We start from the raw sequence: 13,172 nt of genomic DNA on the forward strand, positions 1-13,172 counted from the left end.
CACCTCCCTGGAGACCTATTCTGGCCCATTCCCACCGATGGTGGTGTGGCACTCAGGGCTCAGTGCAGGATGAAGATCACACATGCTGTGAAGTTACTCACTTCCAAAAGTGGTTGGGTAGAAAAATGTTCACACTGTATGTACACATCTTCCTTGTAATTCAAATTCCAACAGCCCTGTACCCAAGACTTCCAATAGGGTGATGAGGGTTGTATATCCCACTGCTGACAGTTTTATATTCCATAGCTCACACCCCTCCTTTAATAAGGAGGTCACCATCCCAGTGACCCTCAGAAAACAGCACCTCTCTAAAGCACTGCTCATGAGAAAGAAACTAATTATTTACAAGAGTCAGGGGAGGATCAGGTTAAGAGTTAGGAAAAGGTTCTGCACCAAAGGGCAGTGGGCACAGGCCCTGAGCTGCTGGAGCTCGGGGAGCATTTGGATACTGCTCTCAGACATAAGGTTTGATTTTGGGTTATCCTGTGTGGAGCCAGGGGTTGGACTTGATGATCACAGAATCACAGATTTGTAGGGGTTGGAAGGGACCTCTAGAGATCATCGAGACCAACCCCCCTGCCAACGCAGGTTCCCTACACCAGGTCGCACAGGTAGGCGTCCAGGCGAGACTTGAATATCTCCAGAGAAGGAGACTCCACAACCTCCCTGGGCAGCCTGTTCCAGTGCTCCGTCACCCTCACCACAAAGAAGTTCTTACGCACATTCGTGCGAAACTTCCTATGCTGCAGCTTATGTCCGTTTCCCCTCGCCCTGTCTCCACGTACCACTGAAAAGAGACTGGCCTCACCACCATGGCCGCCACACCTCAGATATTTATAAACCTGGATCAGGTCCACTCTCAGTCGTCTTTTCTCAAGGCTAAACAGACCCAGTTCACTTAGCCTTTCTTCATAGGGATCCTTATCGGTCTCTTCCAACTCAGGATATTCTATGACACTGTGATTCTAAGTAAGCAGCCAACCACTGGGTCAATGTTTCCATTGCCAGTGGCTATGCTTGGTACAGTGAACAACTGGAGATTCCTGAATTTGATATCTAAGAGGTATTTTCTGCTTGTTTGGCAGTCACTTTTGCCTCATGTTACTTTTGGGTGTCCCAGCTGGTTATGACTGACACTGCAACAGATAACCACCCACAGCGTGTTACACAGTTATCATATATGGGATTCAGAATTCCTCTCATTTTCTTTAGCTTAGCTGTGAGCATTTCATCACCAAAAAAATACAGGACCACTGAATGTCACTGTGTACTCTTTCCACAGTGTTCACCAGCTAGTCAGCATGCCAGACAGTGCCAGGTGGTTGGTATGGAAGGGGCATGCTGTGAGCACAGAATCATAGAATTAAGGTTGGAAAAGGCCACTAAGGTTGGAGGTTGGACTCAACCATCAACCCATCCCCACTAACCACACCACTAAGTGCCACATCTCCACATTTCCACATCCAGGGGCAGTGACTGCACCACCTCCCTGGGCAGCTGTACCACTGCCTCACCACTCCTCCTGATAAGAAATTTTTCCTAACATCCAACCTAATACCCAACATAGTTCAGAAAAATTCATTTTTGACAGTCCAGTTCCCAATTTCATCCCATATATTACAGGATGAATACCAGCTGTTTGATATTCAGTGGCTCAACCTGTGCCACACACAGGCTGACAGAACTGTGCCCCTTCACTGCTACTGTGATTGCGAAGGTACCATACCGACTCCACACAGCTGCCCCACGCTGCGCTCCCCACCAAGCCCCTCATCGGTCGGTCGCATTTATTTGCTCATTTTTTGCTCTCGGCCGATCCCACGCCGTGAGGAACCCGCGTAACCCCGCAGTGCCGTGCTGCAGCGCGGCCGCCGCCAGGTGGTGCCGGAGCGCCGCGACAGACTGCCGTGAGTGGACGGCGGGTGGGAACGGGGCCGTGACCCGAGGCCGTGGCAGCGCCCTGCCCTCGGACGGCGTTCACGTCCTTCCCGGTAGTGGATGGCGTTGTGCTTTGGATTCAGGGTGAGAATAATGCCGATGTCGCAGAGCAGAGCTGCGCAGAGTTCAGCTTCTCGAAGTGCCCTGCCGGGAGAGGCGGCAGGTACGCAGCAGCTGGGAAGGGGCAGGACCAGCGCAGCCGACCCGGACGGCCGGAGGGATGTCCCACGCTGTGCTGTGACGGCGGCCGGAGGCTGCCGCGCAGGGACCGCCCCGTGAGCCGGGCAGGACGCCGCACCAACACGCGCCGTCGGGGCTCAGCCACCCGGAGGCAGAAGAAGGAGGAGGAGGCGGCGGGCGCGGGGCCGCCCATCTCCCGCCCACTGCGGCCCGCCCAGGGCCTGCCCGCGCCGCCCGGGGCCGGCTCCGCAGCGGCGGCAATTGCTGCAGCCGCCGCCCGTGCAGTGCCGGCGCCGATGCCTCCTGCGGCGACCGCGGGGGGAAGATGGCGCCGTCCCACGTCCTCAAGTGCTGCCAGAGGGTGCTGGCCTGGGTGCCCGTGGTCTTCATCGCCCTGGTCGTGGCCTGGTCCTACTACGCCTACGTGGTGGAGCTGTGTGTGTGTGAGTGCGGGGACGGAGGGCGGGCGGGCTGAGAGCCGGGCAGGGGGACCCCGCGCCGCCCTGCTGGGGAGCTCTGCCCCGCGCTGCAGCACTGGGGAGCCCAGGGGGGTCACTTTTCCCTCGGGCGTTCGTTCGGAGCGGTCTTGTTCTCTCCCCCTCCCCCCCGCCCCACACCCCCCGGCCCGGGGCTGTCCCCGGAACCGGGTTGACCTGCCGCCTCCCGTCGGAGGGCGGGAAGGGGTCCCGGTGGGCTCTGCCCGTTCTGAGGCGCCTGATGGCGGCGGAGCCCCGGGGAGGGGTTGGGGGCTCTGGAGCCCGGGCGGGATTCCGTCTCACAGCTGCGGCTGCTCAGGCGACGTTTCCCCCTATTCTTTCTATTTCGCTCGCTTTGAGCCGATCTGGAACTTCCTCGCGTACCCGACAACTCCTTGAGCGCGTTGAGTTGTATTCCCCCCCACTCCCCTTTTAATTAACGTTGCCGGGGTCCGGTGTCACGGAGGTGTAATTAGGCTGAAAACATCCTCCCTAAGCGGGATTTGGGGCTTAGGGGTTTGTCGGGCTGCGTCAAGGCTGTGGTGGTAGGGTTCATCCTCGTGGAAATCTGATTTGTGGTCGGTGTCAGTCAGGATGATATGTACCCTGTTCTGTCTATAGGAGGAAATTAAGTCTGCTTCGGGAGGATGTTCACCCGTTCAGGGGAAATGGAGACGCACAGGGATGTGCTGCATTCACCAGCCTTGCTGGGGTTTGGTAGCAATGTAGGAAATCTAAGAAACACATCACTTGGTGCTCAGTATTTTAAAGCAAGGAAGGTAAAATATACCACAGAAGAGTGAAGAACTATTTTCAGCTATGTGCTTAGGTGTGCTTTTGTCCATATACTTCTGTTTCTGTGAAGTACTTGCTTTCATAACTCTGACTTGAAATAAAGCGCTCGAATGTACTTTGATGAAACCTGTAAAGATATCTGTTCTTTGGAAATAATCAGAATTGTTTGTTTGTTTGTTGCAATACTTAGTTTTCAGGCAACTTCTGAAATTCTGTCTCTTACAACCTTTCTGTTAACATATGTGGAATGGCATGTAGCATAAGCAGCAAGCAAATATTTGGACATAAAGTAGTAGAAATATAATTCTAAAGGAGTGCTTACTGAGGTATTACACGAAATGCTGACATGAAAGAGTTGCACCCAAATGTGTCAGATTGCTGTGGTTTAGTAGTCCGCTTGTTTGAGTAAATAGTGCTGTTATTTTTGGGAAATAGGGCTTAAAACTATAAACACTTGGAATCAGATTTTAGGTAGTCTCTAATACGGAGTTTGGGGGCATGGATTTAGAGCAGTGCTGAGGGGGCTGTGTAGAGTTCTAGACTTATATTTTACAGATGTGATATGAAGTCCAACATGATGAAAGGCAGACCGGGGTATATGTTTCTTTTCATCAATAAAGATCAGAAATTCAAGAGCCAAAGTAACTTGCCCAGGGTTGCACTGGTGCTCTCTGGCTGAATCAGGATGGATCTTCCATCTCCCAAGTCCCAGCTCTGTGCCCTAATCACAGAGTGGGTCAGGGCTGGATGCTGCTGAGTAATTTTGTCCAGAGATAAATCTTTGACCCCCATCTAATGGAAGACCTTTGCAGACACAGAGAAGCTGCGGAATCCTTCCAAATTCAGCAGGATTTCATTTGTGTGCAAACAGTTGAAAAGGCTGGCTGCTATTTATGCAAGAACTTTCACATCTATAAATCTGATTTCTAGACGTCTGACGCTTGCAAATCAACTTTATTCTCAGTGTCTGCAGATACAGGCTATTAGGAAAAAATGGTCATTCAGTAAGAAAATTACCTATTGATTTTTATTGCTGTTTCTGAATCCTACAGTTGTTTAATGTCAAAGTGATGGTTGCTGACCATGATTTGTTTTTCTATGACTTTTTTTCTGATCGATTTTTTTTAAATAATTATTATTCTTGCTTTTAACCTTCTGTTGAACTTTGTTTATGCATGTGATGAAAATTCATCTCAAGGGACAAGAAAGATGTATTTCAAGCGTTTTATGAGGTTTTGGGTTGTTCCTCCCCCCAATGCTCTTCTGTTACTCTGTTTGAGTTCCAGCATGGAGAGGATTTAGAGCACAACAGTTTTCTGTTTCTCTTGGCAGGTATGTTTACTTTCTCCCTGTACTCCATGTTTTATTTTGGTTTGAAAACTACTGCAGTGTGCACTATGAAGCAAGGACTTGCCTTTAATGCGCTGTTAATGAATGAAGTGGCAGTCTCAGCATATGTGCCCATATAGCAGGTGCAGAAGTGGGGCTTATGGCCTGTTGTGCATCTGGGTGAGGAAAAGACAGATGGAACAAGGAAAGTTTTGTAAGGGAGGAGGTGAAACAGATCAACTTACTTGAGTAAAACAGAAATTACAACCACCCAGGTGTCAGTGTTTTTTCCCAAGGTTATTGTTAAAGGTTAGCAGATTGTTAAGATCTGATGCTAGTAAGGAAACAGGAAGAAAGAAAGGCTTTGTGTTCTCCCCAACTATTTCTTCTATCCTGTTATAGTGCAGTTTTTTTCTCAAGTCCCAGCCTTGTATTAAGGGTTAAACATATGTATTCAGTTCTTCTACTGGGAAGCCAAGATTAATGCAGTAGTATAAAATACTCTTAATCAAAGTAAAAAATGGTTGTAAAGCTGAGATTGCTTTCTTTTACATGTCACCCTTTTTCTTTCAGTTTTGCTTCACTGTAGAACTTGCCCCACCCTCCTGCACTGGGACATTCCCATATTGCTCAATGTCCTGCTGCTGGTGGTTCAGGGCCTTGGCCCCGCTCTGTAATTCACCACCGGCATGTATTTACTTGGCTATGCTGCTTCTACAACCATGAATTATATTACTTATGTGCTGCCTGTGAGCACCAGGAAGGAATGATGTCGGTGAGGCGAAAGGAGGTTCTCAGTGTGAGCTGTTCTGTTGTTCTATAGAGACTGCCTGCACTGGTGTATTTCTCTGAAGCGTTGCTGGGCCAAACTGGTGAATGCTGGCTGTTTGAGACCACTGCTGCTGTGTAGCTGTGATCCATCTGGTAATCTGGCTACTGACCAACTGGAAAGATGGCAACAGCCATTTCTCACCAAATGCGTGGAAGTTGAGGAAACTGTTGTGGAAAAACTCTGTGAACGCATATAGCTGAAGAAAATGGAAACGACTCGAGGCAGTGACTTATTCAGATTTTCTTTAAATGCTTTAAATTAGAAAAGCGTGAATTAGTGCTTTCTTAGTAGATTGGTTTTTTCTTTCTAAGTATAACTTGCACGGAGCTCTGTATGCAAGAAAACACCTAGAAATACATAGTGGGTGCTGCAAAATGGCTTTTCATTAGTTTAAAACCACTTATTGTTTTCCTTCTCCTTGTCAAAACATGTTTTGCTTTTAACGTTGCCTTCGTAAACAGTGGTGGTATTATATTGTTAATGAATTGAACTGATTCTTTCTGCTTACCACATCCCCTCAGAAGGTCATGTTCAGCATGACCAGAGCTCTTCTCATGGGGCTCATTTCACTTTTGGGTGACTTGCCTCTCACTGCCTATCCCACCATTCTCCAATCCCTTTTGTAGGTGAGCAGCTTAAATACCAACTGGCTACACCTTGATTAGAAGTCACTGTTCTGATGTACACAGCAGAAGCTGGTGGATGAAGCCAGGCTGTTTCATACAGGCACCCCTTTTTTTTTTTTTACTAGGATGCTTGCAGAATTTGGTAGTACAGTGTGCACAGAGAAAAAGAGAAAGATGTTAACTTTGGCTGAGTTGCCTGCAGATTGTAATTAAGGTGTGTTAGCTGGCCTTATTTAAAAAAAAATAAACAACTTGTAAAGAAAACAGGTAGCGTTTTGTTTCTATAGCTAAAATTGTATGTTGTCATCCTGACTCTTCTCCTGGGTGGCGTTCTAAGGAGAACTGCTTGTTTTATGAACATACTAGTCTTGTATTCGTGTTTCCGTGCTTGAAACACCTCAAAGTCTGGAAGGCAGTGACTTCTGAAAGATGTGAGAGTAAATTATTTTGTCTAGTTCTCAACATCTAGTTCCTGAGCACTTTGCTTTTTTAATGTCTAATATGTCTCAAATCTTGGTAAACAGCAGTTTGTAACTTGGGATTCATAATTTAGTGTTACTGGTGCACATTTAACTCCTTCACTGTTGTATTGACTGCAGTAGCCCTTTTAAGCAGGAAGATAGCTCTGATTTCCCCAAAGCACATGAGAAACACTCAGTGATGTGTTGTAATGCACCCATTTGAAGAATCTGTTGTATAAACAGAAGGCAGGTAATTCCATCTGCCTCCTCTGGAAGAAATCTCTACTAAAAATGTTAATGCAGCAGTTAACAAGCAGAGTGATGTGGTACAAACAGCAGCAGCTCAGTAACCTGATTTCTGACAGCAGCAATGGGATCGGCACACAGGTACAGCATTGGTATGGTGTGTGCAAAGCCATTCCCATTGGAAAAGGGGTTCTTCTTCAAGAGCTAGCTAATAGCTAACTAATTAAGCACATTAGATTATTAGTAATAGTTAACAGTGCTTACGTGCCTTGTGAATTTCAAAGAATAAAAAAACCTGCTTTGGATGCACTTAGTTCTGTTGTAGTGCCTTGGCCCGAGCATGCCTCCTGTCATCTTAAGTGAGAGCCTCTTCTCTTGTTATGAATAAGTAGAATTCCTTGTGAGGTGCTCAGACTGGATACAAGTGTATTGGAAAACCAGATGCTTAGCTTGAGCAGAAAGATTATCAACATTCTTATTTGGTTCTTCTTTGGTCCTATTGCTTTATAGGGACGGGTGGCCATGTGCCCTTTATATGGTATGAAATCTGCTCACTTGGCATTCTCCTACTGGAGAGAAAAAAAAAAAACAACACAACAAAAATACCATTCCAAGAGCAGGAGCTCAGCCTGGTTTTGGGGAAATTGTCTTGTGTCTCTGCCTTTCCTCTTCTGCCTGCTCTGCACCCTGCCCGCTCCCAGCCCCCTGTGCAGTGAGCAGACCCTGCCCTCCAGTGTCGCGTTTCCCTTTTATTTGCTAAACTGTTCCCAGCGGCGCTGCATGTTTGTATCTCTCTGTGATCTCTAGTCACCGGTTGGTCAGGAAGCACGGTGTGCAGGCCGGTCTGGGGTTGGTCTGCCTGTCAGTGGGCTGGATGGAAAAGCGGAAAAGTCTGAAAAGGAAAAGCTGTGCAACCATTTCCTATCAGTGAGCGTGCAGCCAGTCTGTTCTACCTATCCAGCTGTTCTGGTGAAATGTACAGCTATCCACTGGGCACGAGATCTCCACCGAGCTCCCAGAGTTGGTCTAAATTGGCCATTGGCTGCGATGGCTTTGGAGCAGGGTTTTAAGGAAGGCAAGGAGCTGTGCACAGCCATCTGAGCCAGTGCAGGAGCTGTGATGTGTTACTGTCCTGCGGTAGTTGTGATCAGCGCTGCCTTCACTGGGGCATTTCCTCCTCACCTTCTAGATGTGGCCCATGAAGTTTTTGTTCTTAGTCTGAAAGGGCTGGGGTAGTATGAGACGATTTAGGTGAAAAAGAGGGAAGGGAGGAATCCCAGTTGCCTGTGTAAACATGAGTCTGTAAATGCTCAGGGTTCGTCCAGTCAATATATTTGTGTTAATCCAAGTATTTATTGAACTGTCTTAACAACTGTTCAGTAGCTGGTTTGAGATGTGTTTTCATTCCCAGTGTTACAAACACTATTCCATTTGGAGTATCCATTTTGTTAGCATGTGTGATGTCTGGCAGGAACATTTGACAGGTAATGACAGGCACTGTCCTGCATCAGCTGAATCAGTACTGGATGGCTCTGAGTGTAAGAGGAGCAATGCAGCCCCAACAAACACATCTGCTCTTCAAGCCACTTCCATAATATCACTTTCTGTGCTGTTGCCGGATTGTTTTCTGTGGGGCGCCCTTAACTCCTCCTGTCCAGTGCCAGGAAAGAAAAAAGACCTTTCCACTGCTTTTCCCCCACCCCCAGTCTGTGCAATGCCTCCTGTTGGAACCTCTGTCTCTTCTTATCTGTGCTAAAAATCAAGTTCCTCCTCTGCAGCATATCAAGCATCTGCTTATCCTTTCTTTCAAAAGACCAAACGGCTCATCTGTTCCTCATTTGCATTCTCTTTTGACTATTAAAATTGTGTTATGGGTACAAGATTGTCAAAGAGAACTTGCTCACAAGATCAGTTGATCATGAGAGCAGCATGCCTTGCCTCTGCAGTTTCTGTAACGCTCTCCCTCTGATGCTATATATGGTGCAGCACTGAATTAAATGGGAAACATTGAGCCATTTTGATCATGTGATTTACAGAGTGATCAAGTGTGGTTTCACACGGGTTTTCTTGTTTGTGCTTTTCGGGTTGTGTGTTCTGATGTCTGTCTCCAGAGAGAAAAACTCTTATTTAGAGATGAAAGCAATAATTCAGTGGGAATTAGGCAAGCTACCACTGCAGAGACAAGGAAACGTAATTTAGATGAAATGTGAGGTTGTTCCTTGAAAGGAATAAACTTGATTTGTTTGAAGTGAACTAGACAGAGTTACTTTATAAGCTGATTTACGATTGTCTGTGTTAAATTCTAAACTGCCATTAAATGCCTCAGCCACAGTTTCTTCTTAGCGTGCGTGTGGAGAACCCATTACCGTGCTGCTGCTCTTGACAAGCAGCCATTGCTTTTAGGTCTGTCAAATTTGGATTGAAAGAGAAGCGAAGTGTATTTGTTTCTGTTCTGATCTGAAAATCTGGTCAGTAACATGGAATTCTGGGGAGGAGTTAGTTTGTTTTTTAATAATAGCTGGAAAAGGCAGCAAGTTGAGCATAGGCTTTTTGTAGAGATCTTGTGTCTGTATATTTTAATCATTTTAATGCACTACTTAAATTTCATGATTTTCTCTTTTTCAATATTAAAATTTACAAAAAGCTGGAGTTCAGCCTATTGATTGCACAAAGGGATATTACTGGCTGTGTTACAGGATTCTCTGCTAGAATAATGCAGTGACTGGTGCAGAGGATGGGTTGAACATTTTAAATAATTCATAATTTAGACGTTTAACAAAAGAAAGAGCAAAAGCCAATTGAGCCAATTGCTTATCTTCTCTCTTTTGTTTGGCTTTTCCTCCTGACATTCTCAAACTTGGAATGATCCTGTGTTTCTCCCATCTTCCCAAACGTGCAGAGCAACTGGAGTCTACTTTGCCAAGAAGCTGTTGGGAGAAGGAAAGGCATGACTGCAAGCAGACAGTGAGGTCTGGGAGAGCTGTGGGGCATGTGCAGGGCGTGAGCTGTGTGCAGCTGTGCCTTGGCTCCCACCTGCTGTGCCACAGTGCTCTCTTCCCTGCATGACTTCTCTCAGTCTGCAGACAAGCAGCTGCACCTCCTGATCCCATCCCAGTTCACATTTCCGTGTAGCTGCTGGGGAAGCCACAGCTTTGAAGGGCTGATCTAATTATCCTTTTCTTATCTAATTATTATTACAGAGGCAATAATTTGTTGTTCTTTACAGACATTATTTCTTATTAATTCACCACTCTCCAGTACTTCACTTGCAAATGTAGGTGCTCTTGCAGCTGTGTCACTACATGTGACGTCCTAGAAGGATGGCAGCAGAAGTCAGTCTTCTTAGTAGGAGTGATGCATACATCAAAACTCCTCGCTTGCTTCTTGCTAGGCTGCTTGCCAGTCCTGCCATTCCATCTAGTGCTTTACCCTGGGAGCCCTAAATGCATCTCTGAGGTGTAGCAGCAGCACTGCTTCTTTGCTTGGCACACGCTGTTTTAGATTTGTGGCAGTGCAACTGACCTTTCACTGAGCTCTGAGTTAATGCTTTCCAAGAACATGTGGTGAGAGGTCAGCAGGCAGGTGTTGGTTGCTGGTGGTTTGTTCCCTTTCGGGGTGGTGGGGAGAGATCAGGAGATTAAGGTGTGAGGGGCTTTTTTGTTTGTTTGAGTTTTTGTTTGTTTTTGCTTTAACCTGTATTTACTGAATGAGGGCTGTATGGGCAATAGATTTTATTCTTTTGTATCTTTGCTTTTCCTCCTGCCTCTGGAGTACTTTCAGACCTGTAGTATGGATCTTTTTGGAGCATCCAAAAATCCCTCTGTGGTGGCTCTGGCAGTCTTTGTGCTGCCTCTTGTTTTGTTCATGTTCCTAGGTGGCCTAGCAGTCAAATAAGATCTGCTGGGGGGATGGAGGGAAACAAGTCTTGTCCTCAAGCCAAAACTTTCTGTCCTGTTATCCTGGATGTTTTCTCCTTTTCAGCATTTGCTTCTTCTGTTGTATTTCTGTGAGCATTGCTGGTTTTTTTTCTTTTTTTTCTTTTTTTTTTCCCAAAGAAACATAAGGAAGAAGCTGCAGTCAAGGTTTATCTCAAAATTAAACCTTCCTTAGGTTGAAGTGAGAGTGACATTTTGTTTTGCCAGAACAAGCAGCAAAGCCTCCAGCATTAAAAGGTGACAGCATTTGTTATCAACCAACTTGATGAGCTGTACATGGACAGAATCTTAAAATTGCCATGTACTGCCTTTGAACTCTTATCTGTTCTTTAAATACTTTAATAATAAAAATAATATTCTATTAAATATCAAGATTTACAAGTTCTAATGATTTTCCCATCATTAACTTCGCTCGCAGCTAATAGATGTGGATTTAAATGATGTGTTTTTCACAACAAAACTTTAAAGAAGTTTAATGGGCTTACAAGTGTGGCTTTCTGATACCTTGATGGGAGTTTGTGGAGGCTACATTACTGACTGCTATGTTGTTAATGTGTTGCTGGCAGAAAATGAGCTCTCTTCATCATAGACACATCCATATTTAAACTCAAGTGGCAAAGATCAACCAAACCTATCCAACAGCACTAAAAAAAGATGGAACTTAATTAGAAGAATCTGGTGACGTAATGCATGTGAGTGGGTTGCTTGCTGGATAGTTTGATTTCTCCCATTATTTGATGAACTTGACAGCAGCAAAATCTTTCTTTCAGAAACCAAGTGCTGAATACTTTTTGATGAGATTTACAAAGAGATTTTTATCCACAGAGTTTTGCAATGAGATTTTATCCTAATGCTAGTAGAAGGACTGGCTGCAGGGCCAGAAATGAAGTAAGGAGGCAATTGATTTTAGAAGAACTTGAAGCCAAATGCAGAGACGGATGGATATCTTGCCAACAAAGCTGAGGCCTACAGTCAGCCCACAGTTCTTTTGCCATTTGGTGACTGTTTGTGTCTGAAGGTTGCAGCAGCTGTCTGGAGTTTGCACTCCCTGCTGGCTGATCCTTCTGCACACCTTTGATAATGCCTCAGAACTTGTTTGGAATAGTTAAATAAAGTCAGTTTCTCTATTTTCTGAGAACTAGACTGGAAGTAAATGGATTTACTAGAAGCAGCCAGAACCATAAGGCACTCAGCAGGTGTAGGTGGTTACAGCCATAAAGAGTAGTTTTGGGCTTTTTTTTCCAAAAAGAAATGATTACCCTACTTGAAAAAATCTTTTCAGAAAACAAATTGTATGTCGTTGGGTTATATTGTTTACTTTAAATGTAGTGATGGTTTCTAGTATTACCTGCAGAGCAACTCATGTTGTGGAGGACAGCTGCCCAACACCAGCTGCCATGCTCTGCCCGCAGTAGCTGATGCTCTCATTTGTGTCTCAAATCTCTTGCAAGTGTCCTCACAGAATTGCAGGGGTTGGAAAGGACCTGAAGAGATCATCGAGTCCAATCCCCCTGCGCTCCTTAACCACAGAACCAAGTGGGGTTACTGCAAAGTGAAAAGGCCATTTTATAAATACACAAATACTCGAGTGTAGTTTTACAATGAGCTTGATTTGGCCCAAGTGTCAGTACCCCTCCTTCAATTGTAAATGTAATTAATTTGTTCTGAGGACATCAGCTCAGGTGCTTCTGACTTTCCATGTTTTCTCCCATTCCTTCTGTGTCAGAAGGAGCGCATCGGACTGCCTTGTGCAGCTAATAGCTCTCTTTGTCTTGAAGAAGAAACTAGGCTTTCTTTTGGCTTTATAGAATAGCTTGAAGGCAATATTGAGAACAACTTAATGCAGAGCTTCCAAACTGCTGGGCAATAAAGCTGTTATTGTTATGATAAAGTGGGGTTTTATTTTGGAGGAAAAATCTGAATGAAGAAAGTCCAATTATTCTACTAAGTAGCTAAGAAAACCATGCTGAAGTAATGCTGAGGTTTAAAATCAATCAAAATGCAAATAGAACGAGCAGTGGCACTGGTGATTAAATAGCTGAAGAAAATCAGGTTGCATTGGCTTTCTTTGGGCAATTATGGTAAATCAGAAGTGAATAGAGCTTTTCAGGGAATAGAGCTTTTTGGAGACAACAAACCTGGTATGTTGCTGCAGCCTGATGCTAATGTTGGATGCTATTTCCAGAAAAGGCCCTGAGTTACTCAGGCTGCTGCAGCTCGCAGTGCTGTGTCTCATTGATTCCTGGCGTGGCCATGAGCGTGGGGCTGTGAGCTTAAGACTTACTGACACGTCTTCCTACATGCTAACCAAGTGTAGCATCGAACTTTGAAGTCATTTAAAATATTTAAACACT

The 13,172-nt window shown here is 45.4% G+C and overlaps 1 protein-coding gene across 5 annotated transcripts in view; it reads left to right on the forward strand.

The window, feature by feature from the left end:
• The first annotated feature begins 2,285 nt into the window (after window positions 1-2,285).
• ZDHHC20 (zDHHC palmitoyltransferase 20) overlaps window positions 2,286-13,172 on the forward strand; it is a 41,859-nt gene continuing 30,972 nt past the window's right edge. For 4 of the 5 annotated variants that reach the window (XM_085216182.1, XM_085216183.1, XM_085216184.1 and 1 more), the window contains exon 1: window positions 2,298-2,561. In XM_085216182.1, coding sequence (XP_085072308.1) covers window positions 2,444-2,561 — 118 coding nt within the window. In that variant the 5' untranslated portion in view covers window positions 2,298-2,443. Of the gene's footprint in view, window positions 2,562-13,172 lie in introns of all 5 variants that reach the window. The other variant, XM_085216186.1, reaches the window with a different exon arrangement.

The sequence above is a fragment of the Meleagris gallopavo genome, chromosome 1, assembly GCF_905368555.1.
Source record: "Meleagris gallopavo chromosome 1, MGAL_WU_HG_1.1, whole genome shotgun sequence".
NCBI lineage: Eukaryota > Metazoa > Chordata > Aves > Galliformes > Phasianidae > Meleagris > Meleagris gallopavo.